Here is a 22,007-nt window from a genome sequence, read left to right as displayed (position 1 = left end):
ATATCCCTGCCACATCCCCACCTGTCCCTATATTTCCCTACCACCTACCTATACTAGGGGCAATTGCTAATGACCAATTTACCTATCAACCTGCAAGTCTTTGGAATGTGAGAGGAAACCGGAGCACCCGGAGGAAACCCACGCAGACACAGGGAGAACTTGCAAACTCCACACAGGCAGTACCCAGGATTGAACCCGGGTCGCTGGAGTTGTGAGGCTGCGGTGCTAACCACTGCGCCACTGTGCCACCTACTTGCTGCCACATACTTACCCTGCTGCGTCCCAGTGTCCTGTGAAGTTGCGATCCTCTTCTCCCACTTGAGTGTAACATTCCTTCTTGTAGGCGTGCCACACCTGGCTGAATAATCTTAATTTTTCACATTCCTGGATGCGAGACTTGAATAGACCATAAAAATTATTACAGAGGTTTACAGAGAACACACTGACACAAGTAGGAATGCACGGGTGTCACAGCAACGTAAATACGTCTTTCACTAAATGTTCCTCACCAACATGTGTGTCCTTTTCTCTGTGTGAATGATGTGTGCCAGCATGTAGCGCCAATGTCACATCCCTTTGCACCATTGGCCCTTCAGGAGAGCCAACGTATGCAATAACAGCATTGCCATGCCACCATTACTCATGAGCGTCTCCACGGACTCAGTGACATGGACATTGGCTCAGTCAGCTGCTACCTCTAATGGTTTACACAGGGATGCTGCAGATGTGGATTGGTGCACAGCAGGTGAGCGAGGGTGATGTGTGGCTTGCAGAGCTCATGTCGGTTCGTATGGAGCAGACAGCCTTTGTCTGATAAGCCACTTCCATACGTCCCTAATTCACTGCTATCCCTACATGCAGATCCTAAATTATTAAATTACAAAAGTGGATTTCTGTAGTTGGCCACTACAGATAATTATTTATCGATGCTCCCTGGGCACACTTGCATGGACCGCATGTCACGGAGCCGCCGCGATATTAAATGCGGCAGCTCATTTAAATGGCTGGGGTGGACCACCCACCCCAATGGCGTGGAGGAGGCGGGCTGTCCGTCCCCGGAAATGGTGTCAGGTGCCATTGCACAGGCATCGATTCCATTTTTAAAGGGCTTCGAGCCCTTCCATTTAATTTAAATGTTTAAAGAGATAGTGATTTAAAATTGATCCCAAAAAAATAAATAAATGTTTCCAGCCCCTCTCAAAACCCCACTAACCACACAATTCATACCTTGCCGTCTTCCCACCAAAACACTTCCCCTGCCCACCTGACCTTCCCTCCCCTCCCCCCCCCCCCGCCGAAAGTTCATAAACTTTTAACTTCACCCCTTCCCACCATCCCCTACACCAATCAGATTAGTTTGATCCTGCGCTCCCCCCCTCCCCACCACCCCGTGCTGAAAACTTACCTGCTCCCCCCTCCCCACCAGTGTTCCACTTCAGATCCCCGGTTGGGGTTCCGAATGCGTGGGAGTGCCAGACTGACACGGACGGTGGGAGCGGGTAAGTGATCAATTAATTAATTTTAATAAATTAACATATGCAAATTTTGCTCCTGTCGCCAAGTGGCGGGGGGCTGCCACGGGACCTCACTGCCACTGGTAATATTGGGCTGCGCCTTCCTGGTCTTGAGGCTCGTGGAAGGCCTCGCCTGGAGGCATTTGCTAGCCCCCACTGCCACGACCCCCGAAGTCGAAGTATAATTCTGATAAATCTAGGCTGCACTCCCTCCAAGGTCATTATATCCGTCCTATGGTGTGGTGCCCAGAACTACTCACAGTACTCCAGGTGTGGTCTAACCAGGCCTTTGTATAGCTGAAGCCTGACCTCTACCCCATTTGTATTCTAGTACTTTAGATATAAAGTCTAGCCTTTTTGATTATTTTCTGTACCTGTCCATGACATTTTTATGTTCTATGTACCTGGACCCTCAAGTCTCTTTAGCTGCTTATAGCTTTTCACCATTTAAAAAGTACCCTATTCTATCCTTTTTGATCCAATATTGATGACCTCAGATTTGCCTCCAGTGAAATCCAGTTCTTCCCATTCGCTTAATCTACTAATCTCTGTAAATTTATGCTTCCATCTACACTACTTACAGTGCTGCCTATCTTTGTAATGGAAATTGTGTATAGGCCCCTTGGTAGCAGCTATGAAGAGGTAGATTACATAAATGCAGAGATTAGACCAGCATGTAGCAAAGTCAGAATGGCTTTAATAGGGGATTTTAACTTTCATATAGATTGGAACAAGAAGATTACCACGTCAAAAAGTGAGTTAATGTATCTGAGATAATTTTGTGGAACAGAATGTCCGAGAACCAAAAAGGGGGCATGTCATATTAGATCTAGTGGAGAGCAATGAGCCAGATTTAATTAACAGCCTCATGGTGCGTGAATATTTATCCAATAGTAATCATAATATGATTGAGTTCAACCTAGTGATTGAAAGGGAGAAATGTGAATCAGCTACTAAGATTCTTAGATTTAAGTAAGGCTGACTTCAATACAATGAGACAGAGGGCTGTCTACAGTAAACTGGGCAAGTCCATTAATGAGTAAAATGACAGAAGATTACTGGGAGTGTGCAAAAAATAATTTAATTTGATACAGAGCCAGTTTAGATCCTAAGGGCAAGAGCTCTATTTGCCAAAAAAAGCCAAGGATGACAAAAGAAAGCATAAAAAATAAAGAAAAAGCAAACAAAAATGCACAACTCCTGGCAGAGCCCAGCAAAGGGTGACAACATAGATAGTAAGAGAGAGCTAAGAGCTTCAAAAGGAATGTAAAAATAAACTTTTTTAAAAATCATTCATGGGATGTGGGCATCGCTGGCCAGGCCAGCATATATTACCCATCTCTAATTGCCCTTGAGAAGGGGTTGGTGAGCTGCCTTCTTGAACCACTGCAGTCCATGTCGGGTCGGTACACCCACAGTGCTGTTAGGAAGGGAGTTCCAGGATTTTGATCCAGCGACAGTGAAGGAACGGCGATATAGTTCCAAGTCAGAATGGTGTGTGACTTGGAGGGGAACTTGCAGGTGGTGGTGTTCCCATGCATCTGCTGCCCTTGTCCTTCTAGTTGGTAGAGGTCACGGGTTTGGAAGGTGCTGTCTAAGGAGCCTTGGTGCATTGCTGCAGTGCATCTTGTAGGTGGTACACACTGCTGCCACTGTGCGCCGGTGGTGGAGGGAGTGAATGTTTGTAGATGGGGTGCTAATCAAGTGGGCTGCTTTGTCCTGGATGGTGTCGAGCTTCTTGAGTGTTGTTGGAGCTGCACCCATCCAGGCAAGTGGAGAGTATTCCATCACGCTCCTGACTTGTGCCTTGTAGATGGTGGACAGGCTTTGGGGAGTCAGGAGGTGAGTTACTCGCTACAGGATTCTTAGCCTCTGACCTGCTCTTGTAGCCACGGTATTTATATGGCTACTCCAATTCAGTTTCTGGTCAATGGTAGCCCCTAGGATGTTGATAGTGGGGGATTCAGCGATGGTAATGCCATTGAATGTCAAGGGGAGATTGTTAGATTCTCCCTTGTTGGAAATGGTCATTGCCTGGCACTTGTGTAGCGCATATGTTACTTGCCACTTCTCAGCCCAAGCCTGGATATTGTCCAAGTCTTGATGCATTTCTACACGGACTGCTTCAGTATATGAGGAGTCACGAATAGTGCTGAACATTGTGCAATCATCAGCGAACATCCCTACTTCTGACCTTATGATTGAAGGTAGGTCATTGATGAAGCTGCTGAAGATGGTTGGGCCAAGGACACTACCTTGAGGAACTCGTGCAGTGATGTCCTGGAGCTCAGATGATTGACCTCCAACAACCACAACCATCTTCCTTTGCGCTAGGTATGACTCCAGCCAGTGGAGGGTTTTCCCCCTGTTTTCCATTGACCTTAGTTTTGCTTGGGCTCCTTGATGCCATACTCTGTCAAATGCTGCCTTAATATCAAGGGCAGTCACTCTCACCTCACCTCTTGAGTTCAGCTCTTTTGTCCATGTTTGAACCAAGGCTGTAATGAGGTCAGGAGCTGAGTGGCCCTGGCGGAACACAAACTGAGCGTCACTGAGCAGGTTATTGCTAAGCAAGTGCCGCTTGATGGCACTGTTGATGACACCTTCCATCACTTTACTGATGATTGAGAGTAGACTGATGGGGCAGTAATTGGCTGGGTTGCAAGGGATATCAAATATTTTTTGTGATGATATTGGGAATAAAAGGGTGGTTGTCAACAGATGACAGTAATATTGTCAATGAAACTAAGGAAATAGTGGACATGTTGAATAATTAATTTGCGTCAGTATTTACAGAGGAAGAGATCAGCATGCAGGAAATTCCAAGGAATGTTATATTGAATCATAAAGGGACTCATAAAAATTTCGATAAGCAAAATAACACTAATGAATAAAATAATGGCACTGAAGAGTGACAAATCCCTAGGAGCAGATGGTTTCTATCACAGGGGTTTTAAAGGAAGTAGGTGTAAACATTGCTGATACCCTAACTATAATCATCTTACATTCTCTTAATTCAGAAACTATTCTTTAAATTGGAAACTTGTGCATGTTACTCCCCTATTTGAGAAAAGTGAAAGAGGAAAAGAAGGGAATTATAGACAATTTAGTTCAAGATCTGCTTTCAGGGAATGGTAGAATCTATAATTAAGGATAGAGTTTTATTTATTTATATTTAGAAATACAGCACTGAAATAGGCCCTTCAGCCCACCGAGTCTGTGCTGACCAAGAACCACCCATTTATACTAACCCTACAGTAATCCCATATTTCCTACCACCTACCTACACTAGGGGCAATTTACAACAGCCAATTTTCCTATCACCTGCAAGTTTTTGGCTGTGGGAGGAAACCACAGCACCCGGCGAAAACCCACACGGTCACAGGGAGAACTTGCAAACTCCACACAGGCAATACCCAGAATCGAACCTGGGTCCCTGGAGCTGTGAGGCTGCAGTGTTAACCACTGCACCACTGTGCTGTTGACTGAATACTTTGAAAATTTTCAGCCTGATGAACTTGATTGAATTTTTTGAAGCAGTGGCTAAAGTAGTGAACAGGGGAATGTCTACGGATGTTGTTTATATGGACCTCCATAGGGCATTTGATAAAATTCCTCATAAGGGACGGTTAGCTAAAGCCCATGGAATTGAAGGGAATTATTGACCTGGTTAGGAAATTAGCTGAGTGGTAGGAGACAGAGCAAGGAATCTTATGAAACCCATGGATGTGGGTTTGGAAGCGGGACTGGGAAGGAAATAGGAAAGATCAATGTCGCGTCAGCAACCTGACATGTTCCCAACTCCGGGTGATCTTGCCGGAGGCAGATGAGGAACAAAAGTGGCTATTCGCCTGGCAGCAGCGGGTAGTCACATTTAGGAGGATAATTAGGAGGATGAGAAGGACTCCACCAAAGCCTTCCAGGTGGTGGAGTGGCCTCCTGCTGGGTTCTGAGCCCAGCAGCAGGTGAAGTAGCCGTAGGAGCCAGAATCTCCAAGCCCCAATGAAGGTGCTGCAGGCAGGAAAGGCCGCAACTGCGGCCCAAAGGAAACTACTAGAGGGGGTTCCCCTCCACTCTGAGGGGCCTATCGGTTTCCACCCTCATTATTTTTAATTTTGTTATACCCCTCCATTTTGAGGCACCTTGGTGCACTCCTTGCTGCCTGAGCAGCACCCAACTTTCCCAGTGTGTCTGCCAGTCTTCTAAAGCTGCAGGCCTTCTGATTGGGCATGCAGCCTCAGGAACCCTCCCACTGTCTTTAATTGGACTGGGCTCCTGGAGACAGCCTCTTAATTGGCCACCTCCGGGAACATCTCAGGAGGGCGGGAATCACAGACCATTGGAGACGAGACCCCCATTTGTCCCCAGATAGGGAAGAACAATTTCAAAGGCAGTAAGATCCTGCCCAGAGATTAGGGATAATGGGCAGGTCCTGTCATTGACAGGATATGACTAGTGGTTTGATGCAAGCATCTGTATTGGGGCCCCAACTATTCACCATATTTATTAAGGATTTACCTGATGTGATAGAAAGCCACATATCCAAATTTACCGATGACACAAAAGTAGGCGGCATTGTAAGCAGTGTAGATGGAAGCATAAAATTACAAAGAGATATTAATAGTTTAATTGAATGGGTCAAAACTGTGGCAAATAGATTACTTCGGAGACAAATGTGAGGTCATCCAGTTTGAACCAAAAATAGATCACAAAAATATCATGAACAGCTACAGAAATAATTTAAAAAGCTCATGAAATGCTGGCCTTTATATCTGGAGAACTGGAATACAAAGTGGTACAAGTCATGCTTCAGCAATACAAAGCCCTGATTAGATCATATGTGGAGCACTGTGAACTTTTCTGGGCACCACACTTTGGGAATGATATATTGGCCTCAGAGGAGTATAGCCTAGGTTTATCAAAATGATACTTGGACGCCAAAGGTTAAATTATGAGGAAAGACTACAAACTAGGGTTCTATTCCCTAGAATTTAGAAGGTTAGGGAGTGATTTGATTGGAGTTACCAAGACATTAAGGGGAACCAACAGGTTAGATCGAGAAACAGATTGGAATTTTACACCCACCCCCACCCGGGAAGCAGGCTAGGAGGCGGGTGGGGGAGTTTAAAATGGGGTGGGAGGCAGGGAGTGCTGTGCCCGTCGCCTACTTACTCCCACTGCTAATTTGCCAGTGGCTGGGAGGTGACAGGTGGCCTGCCCTTAGCCCAATTGGGGCCCTTAAGTGATCAATGGCTACTTAAGGGCCTCATCCCAACATCGCTGGTATCTTACCAGTGGCGGATGGGCATCTCAGCACCTTGCAGCCTGGGGGAGCCCTCCTGTTTGGGCACCCTGTGCCTGACAGAGCACCCCCCCCCCCCACCCCCCGCCACCCCAGCAGCACTGGTCGCCCCTGCTGAAACCACCCTTCCCTCCCCCAAGCCTACACTCCGACCCCCCCCCCCCCCCCCCCAACTCAGCCCTTGCTGTGGCTTAACCAATTGTCTCTGGAGAGGCCCGACCCCCACTTACCTTTTCGGAGGCTGACGTCCATGTTCCTCTTCTGGTTGTGTGCAATCCCAGCAGTGGTACTGCTGGGGCTGAAGAGCTGCTGGCCCTCTAATTGGCTGGCAGTTCTCAGAGGGGGGACTTGCTGCTTCAGCAGGGCAAAGGTCCCGATTGCAGCCAATTAAGGGCCTGAGCCAAAATTGCAGCGGTCTCAGCTCTGGCTTTCCAGCCAGTGGGTGAGACCACCGCATCCTTGTAAAATTTTGGCCACTATTTCCTCTGGTTGGGGAATCTAGGACTAGGCCGCATCATCTAAAAATGAGAGCCAGGCCTTTCAGGAATGAAATTAGGAAACATTTCTATACAGAAAAGGGTTGTCGAAGTTTGGAACTCTCTTCTGCAAAAGGCAGTTGGTGTTAGATCAATTATTTTTAAAATTGAGATTGACAAATTTTTGTGAACCAAACAGATAGGGCAAAGGCAGGTACATGGAGTTAGGTCACAGATCAACCATAATTTCATTGAATTGTGGAACAGGTCCAAGGAGCTAAATGTCATACGCCTGTTCCTATGTTACTTCTTCTTCTTTGGCCTCCTTGGTCTCGGGAGACAATGAGTAAGCGCCTGGAGGTGGTCAGTGGTTTCTGGAGCAGCACCTGGAGTGGCTTTAAAGGCCAATACTAGAGTGACAGACTCTTCCACAGGTGCTGCAGAAAAAATTGGTTGTCGGGGCTGTTACACAGTTGGCTGTCCCCTTGCGCTTCTTTTTTCCTGCCAACTGCTAAGTCTCTTCGACTCGCCACACTTAAGCCCCGCTTTTATGGCTGCCCGCCAGCTCTGGCGATCGCTGGCAACTGACTCCCACGACTTGTGATCAATGTCACAGGACTTCACTACACTTGCCACAAACTCCCACCAAATGCAATCCAGACACGCAGCCTGCTCTATCATATCTTAGTCTACATTATTTATATCTAATTTTTTAGTCTGTAAGCATTTTCTTTTCCTCTGCACTAAGTACTAAAACGCTGGGACAAAAATGTTAAATACTTATTTCCTCAAGCTTACACAGACCACTGCAAGTATTAGAGGCAAAAAGCAGCATTCCTGTGCACCGAACTCCCACCCTACAAAATTCCCAACTTTTGCACTCTAGTTACGATGCACCACTCCAAAAACCATTCAAATGTTTATGTAATGATTTGCATTGCAAATTTGTACTGTTAGTTTTATTATGTTAGCTGCAACTACTCCATAAAGGCCTGCGTAATCTTATCTGTGAGCATTTTTATTTTGCTGTAGTTCAGGATATCATGCAAGAATTTAATCAGAGAATCAGGGCGGCACAGTGGCGCAGTGCTTAGCACTGCAGCCTCACAGCTCCAGCGACCCGGGTTCAATTCTGGGTACTGCCTGTGTGGAGTTTGCCAGTTCTCCCTGTGTCTGTGTGGGTTTCCTCCGGGTGCTCCGGTTTCCTCCCACAAGCCAAAAGACTTGCAGGTTGTTAGGTAAATTGGCCATTATAAATTGCCCTGAGTATAGGTAGGTGGTAGGGAAATATAGAGACAGGCGGGGATGTGGTAGGAATATGGGATTAGTGTAGGATTAGTATAAATGGGCTGTTACAAGTAAATTTAGAAATTTTCAAAACACTCCCACAGGGGATGCTGAGACCAAGTGGGCCCACATCAGAGACGCCATCTATGAGTCAGCTTTGACCACCTACGGCAAAAGTGCAAAGAGAAATGCAGACTGGTTTCAATCTCATAATGAAGAGCTGGAACCTGTCATAGCCGCTAAGCGCATTGCACTGTTGAACTACAAGAAAGCCCCCAGCGATTTAACATCCGCAGCACTTAAAGCAGCCAGAAGCACTGCACAAAGAACAGCCAGGCGCTGCGCAAACGACTACTGGCAACCCCTATGCAGTCATATTCAGCTGGCCTCAGACACCGGAAACATCAGAGGAATGTATGATGGCATGAAGAGAGCTCTTGGGCCAACCATCAAGAAGATCACCCCCCTCAAATCTAAATCAGGGGACATAATCACTGACCAATGCAAACAAATGGACTGCTGGGTTGAGCACTACCTAGAACTGTACTCCAGGGAGAATGCTGTCACTGAGACTGCCCTCAATGCAGCCCAGCCTCGACCAGTCATGGAGGAGCTGGACATACAGCCAACCAAATCAGAACTCAGTGATGCCATTGAATCTCTAGCCAGCGGAAAAGCCCCTGGGAAGGACAGCATTACCCCTGAAATAATCAAGAGTGCCAAGCCTGCTATACTCTCAGCACTACATGAACTGCTTTGCCTGTGCTGGGATGAGGGAGCAGTACCACAGGACATGCGTGATGCCAATATCATCACCCTCTATAAAAACAAAGGTGACCGCGGTGACTGCAACAACTACCGTGGAATCTCCCTGCTCAGCATAGTGGGGAAAGTCTTTGCTTGCGTCGCGCTGAACAGGCTCCAGAAGCTGGCCGAGCGCGTCTACCCTGAGGCACAGTGTGGCTTTCGTGCAGAGAGATCGACCGTTGACATGCTGTTCTCCCTTCGTCAGATACAGGAGAAATGCCATGAACAACAGATGCCCCTCTACATTGCTTTCATTGATCTCACCAAAGCCTTTGACCTCGTCAGCAGACGTGGTCTCTTCAGACTACTAGAAAAGATCGGATGCCCACCAAAGCTACTAAGTATCATCACCTCATTCCATGACAATATGAAAGGCACAATTCAACATGGTGGCTCCTCATCAGAGCCCTTTCCTATCCTGAGTGGCGTGAAACAGGGCTGTGTTATCGCACCCACACTTTTTCGGATTTTCTTCTCCCTGCTGCTTTCACATGTGTTCAAGTCCTCTGAAGAAGGAATTTTCCTCCACACAAGATCAGGGGGCAGGTTGTTCAACCTTGCCCGTCTAAGAGCGAAGTCCAAAGTACGGAAAGTCCTCATCAGAGAACTCCTCTTTGCTGACAATGCTGCTTTAACATCTCACACTGAAGAGTGCCTGCAGAGTCTCATCGACAGGTTTGCGGCTGCCTGCAATGAATTTGGCCTAACCATCAGCCTCAAGAAAACGAACATCATGGGGCAGGACGTCAGAAATGCTCCATCCATCAATATTGGCGACCACGCTCTGGAAGTGGTTCAAGAGTTCACCTACCTAGGCTCAACTATCACCAGTAACCTGTCTCTAGATGCAGAAATCAACAAGCGCATGGGTAAGGCTTCCACAGCTATGTCCAGACTGGCCAAGAGAGTGTGGGAAAATGGCGCACTGACACGGAACACAAAAGTCCGAGTGTATCAGGCCTGTGTCCTCAGTACCTTGCTCAATGGCAGCGAGGCCTGGACAACGTATGCCAGCCAAGAGCGACGTCTCAATTCATTCCATCTTCGCTGCCTCCGGAGAATACTTGGCATCAGGTGGCAGGACCGTATCTCCAACACAGAAGTCCTCGAGGCGGCCAACATCCCCAGCATGTACACACTACTGAGTCAGCGGCGCTTGAGATGGCTTGGCCATGTGAGCCGCATGGAAGATGGCAGGATCCCCAAAGACACATTGTACAGCGAGCTCGCCACTGGTATCAGACCCACCGGCCGTCCACGTCTCCGCTTTAAAGACGTCTGCAAACGCGACATGAAATCCTGTGACATTGATCACAAGTCGTGGGAGTCAGTTGCCAGCGTTCGCCAGAGCTGGCGGGCAGCCATAAAGACAGGGCTAAAATGTGGCGAGTCGAAGAGACTTAGTAGTTGGCAGGAAAAAAGACAGAGGCGCAAGGGGAGAGCCAACTGTGCAACAGCCCCGACAAACAAATTTCTCTGCAGCACCTGTGGAAGAGCCTGTCACTCTAGAATTGGCCTTTATAGCCACTCCAGGCGCTGCTTCACAAACCACTGACCACCTCCAGGCGCGTATCCATTGTCTCTCGAGATAAGGAGGCCCAAAAGAAAGAAAGTATAAATGGGTGGTTGATGGTCGGCACAGACTCGGTGGGCCGAAGGGCCTGTTTCAGTGCTGTATCTCTAAACTAAACTAAAGTACAGGTAAAGTTTTAGAGCAATCAGGTCCTCAAATTTTGAATGCAAAGTGAAGAGAAATTTGGGAGACTAGTTAAAAAAAGTAGCAACAACAGGCTGTGTTGATGTTTTTAAAGTAGGGTCTTTATAACTAGACACTGTGTTATGCCTAAAGCAGTTACATGTGCTAAGTATAGAGGGTTTTATGAATCAGATCCAAAAGGGCTTAAATAATATCTGGAATAATCTGCCTAGTTTTTTGAAGAAAACCATTTGATCAATTGATAGTCAAAAAGTAAAATTCAGGATTGGGGTAAAGTGGAGCTCAGTTCACTATACCAGGCACACTGAAAACACTTGGAGTAATACCTGTTGTGTCAGTATCACGGGTCAAGGGAACACAAATCTATGAATGTTTCAATGTCTAGTCAATAGGAATGCTTAGGTCTGGTTACCAATCAAATATGTTGAAGGAATGTGTGAATTATCCATGAACTCCAGTAAAGGGAATAGAGGGAGACTGGAAAGCCCTAGATACCTCATGATGTTCTGAGAAAGGTGGAACTCATGTTGCTGCGATGTGTTTTAAAAAAAAACCATTACTAGCTTGTGGTTTCATCCTGGATGAACAATCTCCCAGTTGCAGCATCAAAGTAATAAGCTGGTCTGAAGCGAAAATAAACTTTGCATATCTTAAATGATGCTATATTATTTCTACAATATTGGAGTGTAAGCATGTCATTGCTACTTGCCATCTTTGAGATTTTGTTGTATACCTAACCCCAACAGTGATAATACAATTTAGAGGAAAAATTGTTAATACTGGTTTGGGGCCATAATATTACTAAAGTTCAGGTGAATATTGTACGATACTGGTCAGTGTGCCATTAATATTAAATGAGTAGAGTAGTCTTTGGGTCAAAGTAACAGGAGTTTATTTAGAGGGGTCTTATCTCTAAGGCATCTACATTAACACTGAGCAACACCAGGTTCAGATTTGTGACATCACATCCTGTGATGATGCTTAAGGTCTAAATACATAATCTACCCAGCAACAGCTTCTGAAAATAAGGGAATAAGGGTGTCAGAGGACGGGAGGATTGCAAATGTTACACACCTGTTCACAAAAGGGGGGATGGATAAATCTGGTAAATGCAGTCCAATCAACCTGTCACTGGTGAGAAACTACTTGAGACCATTGCCAAGGAAAACAATTAATTCATTTGGAGAATCATAGAAAGTTACAGCCAAGAAGGAGGCTATTTGGACCATCCTCCTTGTGCTGTCTCTTTGAAAAAACAGTCGTGCTTAGTCCCACATCCCCAATTTTTGTCCATAACCCTGTAAGTTCCTCTTCTGCAAGTACTTGCCCAACTCCCTTTTTAAAAATACTCATGAGATCAGTTTTCACGCCCTTTTCAGGTGCAGCATTCCAGAGCCCAACAACTCTGAGCACAAACATTTCTCCTCATCTACCCCCTAGATCTTTTGCCAATGCTTATAAATTTATGACTTGTGGATATTGACTTGCTCTCCAGAGGAATACTTTTTTCCATCTACTCTACCAAAAGCCCTCATCACTTTGAAAACCTCTATTAGATCACCTCTTAACCTTCCCTGAACCAAGGAAAACAGTCTTAACCTTTTTAAACCTCACCTCAAAACTGAAGTCCTCATTCCTGATAACATCCTCGTAAACCTGCTCTGTACCCGTTCTAAGGCCTTTACGTATTTCCTGAAGTGTGGTGCCCAGAACTGTCCACAATACGCCACCTGATCCCTAACCATTAAATTATAAAGTTTACGCCTGATCCCTCTGTTTTTATATTGTGTTCCTCTATATATAAACCCAATAACCCATATGTTTGTTTAACCGCCTTGTCAACTTGCTGTGCCATCTTTAAGGAATTGTGTATATGAACACGTCTTTTTGCGCATGTGCATTTTACGAAATTGTGTCTTTATAAAATGCTATCTTTTCATATTTATCCTCCTAAAGTGCATTGAACTCCACCTACCATGCTTCTGCAAGTCTAAATAAATTTTAAACAGACTTATTCAGAAAATAGAAGCACATGGAACTAAAAACCCTAATATCCCCGTGCTCGCTGACCTACATTGACTCCCGGTCAAGCAATGTCTTAAGTTTACAATTCTCATCCTTGTTTTCAAATCCCTCCATGGCCTCACCCCCTCCCTATCTCTGTAATCTTCTCAAGCCCAACCCTTCAAGATATCTGCACTCCTCTAATTTGGCTTCTTGTGTATCCCTGATTTTAATCACTCCATCATTGGTGGCTGTGCCTTCAATTGCCTAGGCCTCACGCTCTGGGAAACCCTCCCCACACCTCTCAACCTCGCTTTAAGACACTCTTAAAACCTGTCTCTTTGACCAGTTTTTTGGTCATCTCACCTTATATTTCCTTTTGTGGCTCGGTGTCATAGTTTGTTTTATAATGCTCCTGTGATGCCTTGGGAACTTTTATTACATTAAAGGCGCTATATAAATATGTTGTTATTCAGAATGTAAGTTATATTATTGTGAAATCTACATGTTAAAAATAAAGCCTGACCTCAGAGAGATTAAGATATGTTGAATGTTTCATTGAAGTCTATACTAGAAATTGGTGTTACAGTTAACAATGGCTGGTTCCGTTCTGTTTCTGGTTAATTATAACTGCCCTCAACAACACCCACCCCACCCCTCCACTGTTGGTGGTTGGAAATGTAGCGATAATAATGCCATCGAAAGTTAGGGGAGGTAGTTCTGGGCATTCTGTTGCTTGAAATGGTCACTAACTGGCACTTATAAGCCTCAATGTTATCCAGGTCTTGGTGAAAGCTGATGGACTACTTCATTATTTGGAGTTGTGAATGAAGCTGAACACTGGAATTGTCAATGAACAGTCCCAGTCATGACTTTATGATGGAAGGTAGGTCATTGATGAAGCTGGTGAAGATGGTTACAGAATAGCAAATGTGATCATGATATTCAAAAAGATGTCACAATAATCTAAAAGTAAAGTGGACCTGTTAGTGTAACCTCTTGTGTGAAAGATGTCCAAGGGAGACACTGTTGATGTTGAATGAACAAGCATAGATGTTGTATAGAATAGGAACTGCCATCTTAGCACCAATAGGCTGTACTTGTAATATCTATCAGAACCGTTCTGGGAAATAGTTGAGTGGGGCTATCCAGTGGATATAATTTATTTAGATTTTCAGAAGGTATTTGATAAAATGCTGTGTGAGATTTTTATAGAAGCTTTTCTACCATCCAAACCAATTTCACCCCTAATATTTTAACTGCAACCTAATCATTGATTGCTTTAGCTTTAGCATGGCCATTTTGTCTTTGTGCTCTATTCCCCTATTTATGAAACCTAACATCCCTTGTGCCGTTCTTACAGTTTGATCAAATTCATTTCCTACTTTTAAAAATCTGAACCCCTAGGTCTCTATACTCTTCATTTTCTTTTGAAGGTTTAACATTTATCCTCTCTGTATTTTTCCTCCCATTATGCATCACCTCACATTTATCTATTAAATGCCATCTAACTGCCCAGTCTATCTCCCTGTCCTCCTCGTATTACAATTTTCACTGCTTGCTACATTTCTTATATTTATGCCTCCTACAACATTTGCTATCATGCCCAATTCTCAAGTCCAGATCATTGATATGTATTGTGGATAGTGGTCCCTTTAAGGACACCACTGTTTACACTCCTCCAGTCTGACAAAACCCTTGAAACCACTATTTCCTGTTTGTTAGCCAATTTCACTAGTTGAAGGTTGAAGCTTTTGGGTGCTATATAACTGGTTCATTGAAGGTTTCCAGTTGATTTGAAACTTTTAATTATGTATGAGATGTATTTTATAGTCTTTTGCTATCAATTGTTGATTATCTACCCTTTTCAAAGTAGAACATTATTTTGTTGATATTTTACCCTTCCACCAAATCTTGGTATCTGGTAATTTGCACTTCCGTCAAGCAGTTTGGGAAGCTTTATTGTATTGTTGCCATTGAGGGTTTAACAATCCTCTTCATGTTGTTAGTGTAACTGGCCTAATCCTTTTGAGTTCTTTCTCTTGATCTCTGGTATTCCCTCTATTTTGCTTTTTATGATGAAGACCTGAAAAGAGGAACTGAAATATATACTCTTTTTAAAAAATTCTTCCTCATCTCATTTTGCCTTGAGATGCATAATTTTAAGGTTGCTTTCAAAGGTACATACAGATGGAAAGGCGAGGAATGACTTGCTCATGCTTATCCTATCCATTAGATGGTGTAATCTTGTACCTGACTCTAACAATCAGAAATGCCAAGTCCCAGTGCAGGCAAAATAACCTATGGCAATTTTAGGAGATGATAAGTTCCTCCCTGACGCTTGAAGTTCCAGGATACCAGGATACCATGGTTCCCAGGCCACATCACTAGACATACTCCATGTGCATCAATTTCCTCAGGACTATGGAGGATCAGAAATTATCTTCTTCAAGCTGATCTGAAGGTCCCCTACTTTACATCTGATTCCTCTCAATAGGCCTATCTGTCAAAAATTGCCATCATAAAATGTATAACCTTCATGTTCACTGCATCCTTGGGTCAACTATTCCACATGCATGTGTAAAAGTTATATTTAACTCTTTAGCATGCAAAATAGCTTATTTTTGTAAGCAATGTAGTTCTCAATGCTAGTGAATTAAGGACTAAATTAGAGATGCGTTGAAAGATTTTATTATTTATTTTTAAAAGGGGTTTATACAAACAGCTCGATCAGTCATTAGAGTACAAAGTCTACATTTATGTTGCAACAAGTATACAAATAAAATTCAAACACATTTTCACCAGCAAGTAGAAAGGTGGATCTTGAGACAGGTGGAACAAACCTTAAAATTGGAAGTCGAAATAAAAATCTCAAATTTGAGTTTTGTTGAAGTGATACTTCAGCTCCACATTCCAGAAGTAAGGCAGTTTCATAAGCATATTTACCAGTGAAAATAATCAAGCACATTTACTGAAATATGGGTGAAAACACTAATTATAAGGCAATTACATTTGATTGAAATTCTGTTCCAGCTAAATTCCTCTAAGATTCTGGACTTGTAATCTAACCCAGGGCCCAGAAATCAAACAATCATTTCATTTGTAGTCATATCTGATTAGTACAATTACATAACTTTTCTTTAAACCCTGATGTTAAAACATTAAAGGAACTAACAATTGCGTATAAATTATGTTCTTAAAAACTCTTAGAATATACTGGTAATTGGTTTTTGAAGTTGAATACCTGAAATTTAGAGAAATTGTAATCTTTAAATTAAGAAGATAGCAGACAGATGTAAATATAGCTTGCTAGCAGTACTTGGATGCTATGCTTGTGCTAAAGATATTAATCCATCTTCTTGGATATGCTGCCATTAATGGTCTTTGCATAGCCATTGTAATAACCATTCTTTATCTCTTTCAGATTAGCAGTGGCTTTGTCATCCCGTTGTACTGTTTTTCTGTATGTCTGTAGACAAAATAGGAGGGAAATAATTTAGTTTTGACAGCTTTTAAAAACAAATCCTAATTATGACATTGAATTGCATGCTCTAAAATAAATGAAAACCACATCTGAGTGTTCAGCAAATGGGTTGTCAATCACTTTTAGGTTGTTTTACAGGTTTGAATTCCTTGGTACATGTGTGACAACATTTGGCCTATCCAACTCTGTGGGGACAGATCAAAAGTAAGCTAACCAACTAACAAGCTAACTGTGGAGCTGTGGAGACAATTAAAAAAAAAACTAACAAGCAGAAGCTAACAGGACAGCTGCAGATAGCTTAATAGTAGCCTATTGTTTAATAATCAGCCTAACGGTTCAAGGGGGGGGGATGTGAAACTACTGATATAAAACACAGAAATAAAATGCTGGGACGAATGAGCCAATCGTGCTGACAACAGAAGTCTGCAAACCAGTCAGAAACAAAGGGGGGGGGGGGGGGGGCGTTACTAGTTTTGTTTGAATAACTATAAGAAAGGCTTGCTGTAGTGAACACATGTTCTTTTGTTTTGCTTTTTGTTCTTTTTGTATCCTTACAATGTAACAATCACGTACTGCAATAAAGTTTCTAAAAGTTACAGTCGGACTTTTCTCTCTTTGTAAATGATGGGATCCAACAAACTCCAAGGTTTCTCAGAGTAATGGTGGTTACAGTTGAAGAGGGGCCATATTTTTTCCCGTGCCTTTGAGGTATCCTTGCAAAGTAAGGTCATTCCCCCAATGCCCCAAAAGAGAATGGTGGTGCTGGTGGTTGGTTGGGGGATGATGGGAGGGTAGGAAAGGGGCAGACAGAGTAAAAAAACAAATTATCTTTTGTATAATACCTAGTAACTCAATGTACTACTGTCAGAGACCTAGGAAAAAGTATGCATGTATAATGTGTATGTATGTTGTATTCAAGCAAGTCCACTTCAGGACTTGAGATAATCTAGGCTGATACTTCAGTGCAATACTGAAAAGCACTACATTATTTCAGGTGCCATCTGTGGATGAGACATTATATAAAAGTATTGTCTGCTCCACTCCAGTATTAAGTTCTCCTGGTGTCCTGGCCAACATTTCTCCTCATTCAATGTTATCAAAAAGAGATTAGCTGGGCATACATCTCATTTAATGTTTATGGGACTTTGCTGTAGGAAACGAATTGCTGCATTCGCCTACATCAATGACTGCAATCCAGAAGTAATTCATCGGCTATGAGGCATTTTGGGATGTCTTGAGGAGGTAAAGGGTGCTATATGTAATTCAAGGTCAGTGTGGTACCAAGGAACAGTTTTGAATCGTGATGCTTAAGGCATCACAGCCATACAAGGACTGCTCAATGGACAAGCTGGTCTTCTCCTGTTCATTTTTGTATATTAGTTTGTATATCAATGCAAATTCATTTTCCTTTTGTTAGGTGTATCTATGTACATTTTATTTACTTATATATAACAGTTTTTTGTATACATAGGATTATACAGCATAGTTTTATATAATATAAATGCGGCTCATTGTTGGACTATACACTGCAGCATTTTTGTAGCTCCCCTCTCTTGAAGGTGTTAGGTACAATACCACACATAGAAACATAGAAGGTTTACGGCACAGAAGGAGGCCACTGCCGAAAAACGAGCCACCCAGCCTAATCCCACTATCCAGCATTTGGTCCATAGCCCTGCAGGTTATGGCATTTCAGGTTCACATCCAGCCACCTTTTAAATAAGTTGAGGGTCTCTGCTTCAACTACCCTTTCAGGCAGTGAGTTCCAGACCATCACCACTCTCTGGGTGAAAATGTTTTTCTCATCCCCCATCTAATCATTCTACTAATCACTTTAAATCTATGCCCCCTAGTCACTGAACTCTCTGCTAAGGTAAGCAGAGCCCTCCCATCCACTCTATTCAGCTCCTCACAATTTTGTACATCTCAATCATATCTCCCCTCAGCCTCCTCTGTTCCAAGGCCAGCCTATCCAATCTTTCCTCATAGCTGCAATTTTCGAGTCCTAGCAACATCCTCATAAATCTCCTCTGTATCCTCTCAGTAGAATTACATCTTTCTGCAATGAGGTGACCAGAACTGCACATAGTACTCAAGTTGCGGCCTAACTAATGATTTATACAGTTTCATCATAATCTCCCTGCTCTTATATTCTATATCTCGGCTAATAAAGGAAAGGATTCCATATGACTTCTTAACCACCTTATCAATCTGTCCTGCTACCTTCAGGGATCTGTGGACATTCAGTGCAAGGTTCCTCACTTCCTCTACACTTCTCAGCATTCTCCCATTAATTGGGCTTTCCTTTGTCTTGCTTGACCTCCCCAAATGCATCACCTCACCAACTTCTCTGGGTTGAATTCCATTTGCCACTTTTCTGCTCACCTGATCAGTCCATTGATATCTTTCTGCCGTCTACAGCTATCCTTCTCCCTACCAACCACTTGGCCAATTTTTTGTGTCATCTGCAAACCTGTAAACTTCTTGATCATGCTCCCTACATTTATGTCCAAATCGTCAATATACAGCACAAAAAGCAGGGGACCCAGTACTGAGCCCTGCGGAACCCCACCGGAAACAGCCTTCCAGGCGCAAAAACAACCATCAACAATTACCCTTTGTTTTCTGCCACTGAGCCAATTTTGTATCCAGCTTGCTACGTTCCCCTGGATCCCATGGGCTTTTATTTTTTTAACCTGTCTGCCAGGTGGGACCTTGTCAAAAGCCTTGCTAAAGTCCATGTATACCACACCAACTGCACTACCCTCATCAATCCTCCTTGTTACCTCCTCAAAAAATTCAATCAAGTTAGTCAAGGCACATGCTGGGTGCCTTTCCATTGTTCATGTGGGAGCCTAGCCAGTGCAGTTGAGTCAAACTCAACACAAATACTAATCACTGGAGTGGGAACCATGCCTGCAAACGTGAAAGCGGGGGCCAACAGTAAGGTTCCAACCCCACCATAATTGAGATCAGTTAATTCAGCACAGAATAGTATCAAAGCTGAGATATCACGGGGTGGGCTGAGAGAATTAGATGTAAATAGCTACCTTATAAATGGTAAGGTTAGTACTACTAAGTTTTAAGTTAGCGTAATTTATTAGTAATTACTAATTAGAAAGTGCTACTTGGACAGAGTGTGAAGCTGTGAGTTTGGTGTGTGAAGGAGTTCAGTGACAAGAGGAAGGAGGTGCTCCTTCATCTCTTTCTTTTTCTGCCTTTTCAGCCTCCAGTATTTGATTCTTATTTTGGTACAAGGAAGATGCTGTTGGTGAGTCACTGGTAAGTTATTCTACTTATTGCACTAACAATAATTAGTTTCTAAAGTTAAGGACATCTCGACCATGTGGAATGTGCCTCCTGTGGTATGTGGGAACTCGTGGACGCACCATGGGTCCTTGACAAATACATCTGCAGCAAGTATCAGCTCGAGAAGATTTCAGAACTCAGGCGGCAGTTGGAGACACTGTGGTGCATCTGCGAGACAGAGAGCTACATGGATAACACGTTTAAGGAGGTGGTCAAACCACAGGTTAAGAGTGTGCAGGCAGAGAGGGAATGGGTGACCACCAGGCAGTCTAAGAGAACGAGGCAGGTAGTGCAGGAGTTCCCTGAGACAATCTCGCTCGCTAACCGATTTTCCATTTTGGATACTGGTGAGGGCGATGGTTCCTCAGAGGAGTGCAGCAATAGCCAAGTCTGTGGCACTGCAGGTGGCTCAGCTGCACAGAAGGGGTGAATGAAGAGTGGAAAGGCAATAGTGATAGGGGATTCGTTAGTTAGGGGAACAGACAGGCATTTCTGCAGTCGTAGACATGACTGCAGGATGGTATGTTGCCTGCCTGGTGTCAGGGTCAAGGATATCACAGAACAGCCAGAGGTCGTGGTCCATATTGGCACCAACGACATAGGTAGGAAGAGGAATGAGGTCCTGAAAGCAGAGTTTAGGGAGTTAGGAAATAAATTAAAAAGCACTAATCTCTGAATTACTCCCAGTACCATGTTCTCGTGAGCATAAGAATAGGAGGTTTGAGCGATTGAACGCATGGCTGGAGAATTGGTGCAGGAGGACGGGCATCAGATTTCTGAGGCATTGGGACCTGTTCTAGGGTAGGTGGGACCTGTACAAGTTGAATGGGTTGCACCTTAGCAGGACTGGGATGAACATCCTCGCAGGTAGATTTGCTAGTGCTTTTGGGGAGGGTTTAAACTAGATTGGCAGGGGGTTGGGAATCTGAGACGGAGCTCAGATTGGAGGGAAGCAAAACTGGTTACAGGAAGTAGAAAAATAGTAAGTGAAATTAGAAGGCAGACAAAACAAAGGCAAACATCAAATGGGATCAGAATGAGGAATAACCTTAAGGCAAAGTTAAGGGCACTGAATGTATGCAGCATTCACAACAAGGTAGATGATTTGAAGGCACAAATAGAGGATATGATTTAATTGCCATTACGGAGACTTGGTTACAGGGTGACTAAGACTGGGCACTGAATATTCAGGAATATTCGTCGTTTAGGAAGGATAGGCGGAGCGGAAAAGGAGGTCGGGTAGTGCTGTTAATAAGGGACGAGATCAGTACATTAGTGAGAGAGGATCTTAGATTGAAGGAGCAAGTGTAGAATCAATTTGGGTGGAGCTAAGAAACATCAAGGGGCAGCAAACATTGGTGGGAGTTGTTTATGGACCACCAAACTGTTGTGGTAATGTTGGGCACGGTATAAATCAGGAAATTAGAGCTGCATGTAGCATGGACAATACAGTAATAATGTGTGACTTCAATTTACATATACACTGGGTAAACCTAACTGCTGTGGAGGATGAATTCCTGCAGTGTACACAAGATGAGTTTCTGGAGCAGTATGTTGAGGAAACAACTAGGGATTGGGCTATTTTAGATTTAGTATATGTGATGAGGAAGGGCTGAATAATAACCTTGCTGTAAAGGAGCCATTAGGAAATAGTGACCACAATATGCTGGAATTTTACATTAAGTTTGAAAGAGATACAGTTCATTCTGAAACTAGGGTCTTAAACCTGAACAATGGACACTATGAGGGTATGAGGGGCATGTTGGCCGTGGTGGATTGGGAAAATACATTAAAAGATTTGACAGTACACAGGCAATGGCTAGTATTTAAAGAAACATGACACGGTTTACAACAAATATACATTCCTCCAAGACACAAAAACACAACAGGAAAGGTGAATCAACCGTGGCGAACAACAAAATTAAAGATTGCATTAGATCAAAGGAAGTGGCTTTATAAAGTCACCAGAAAAAGTGGTAATCCTGATGATTGGGAGCAATTTAGAATCCAGCAAAGGATGACCATGAAACTAATAAAGAAAGGGACAACAGAATATGAATGCAAGCTAGCTAGAAACATGAAGACAGACTGTAAAAGCTTCTTTAGG

At 43.6% G+C, this 22,007-nt stretch overlaps 1 protein-coding gene across 1 annotated transcript in view; it reads right to left on the bottom strand.

Annotated features, from left to right (window-relative positions):
• Nucleotides 1-15,845: 15,845 nt before the first annotated feature.
• Nucleotides 15,846-22,007, bottom strand: part of elovl2 (ELOVL fatty acid elongase 2) — a 288,551-nt gene continuing 282,389 nt past the window's right edge. The window contains exon 8 of the mRNA XM_068058357.1: nucleotides 15,846-16,576. Coding sequence (XP_067914458.1) covers nucleotides 16,454-16,576 — 123 coding nt within the window. The 3' untranslated portion in view covers nucleotides 15,846-16,453. The remainder of the gene's footprint in view (nucleotides 16,577-22,007) is intronic.

The sequence above is a fragment of the Heterodontus francisci genome, chromosome 2 (genome assembly GCF_036365525.1).
Source record: "Heterodontus francisci isolate sHetFra1 chromosome 2, sHetFra1.hap1, whole genome shotgun sequence".
Taxonomy (NCBI): domain Eukaryota; kingdom Metazoa; phylum Chordata; class Chondrichthyes; order Heterodontiformes; family Heterodontidae; genus Heterodontus; species Heterodontus francisci.
The sequence above is the reverse complement of the archived record's forward strand: the minus strand, read 5'-3'. Positions and strand labels throughout refer to the sequence as shown.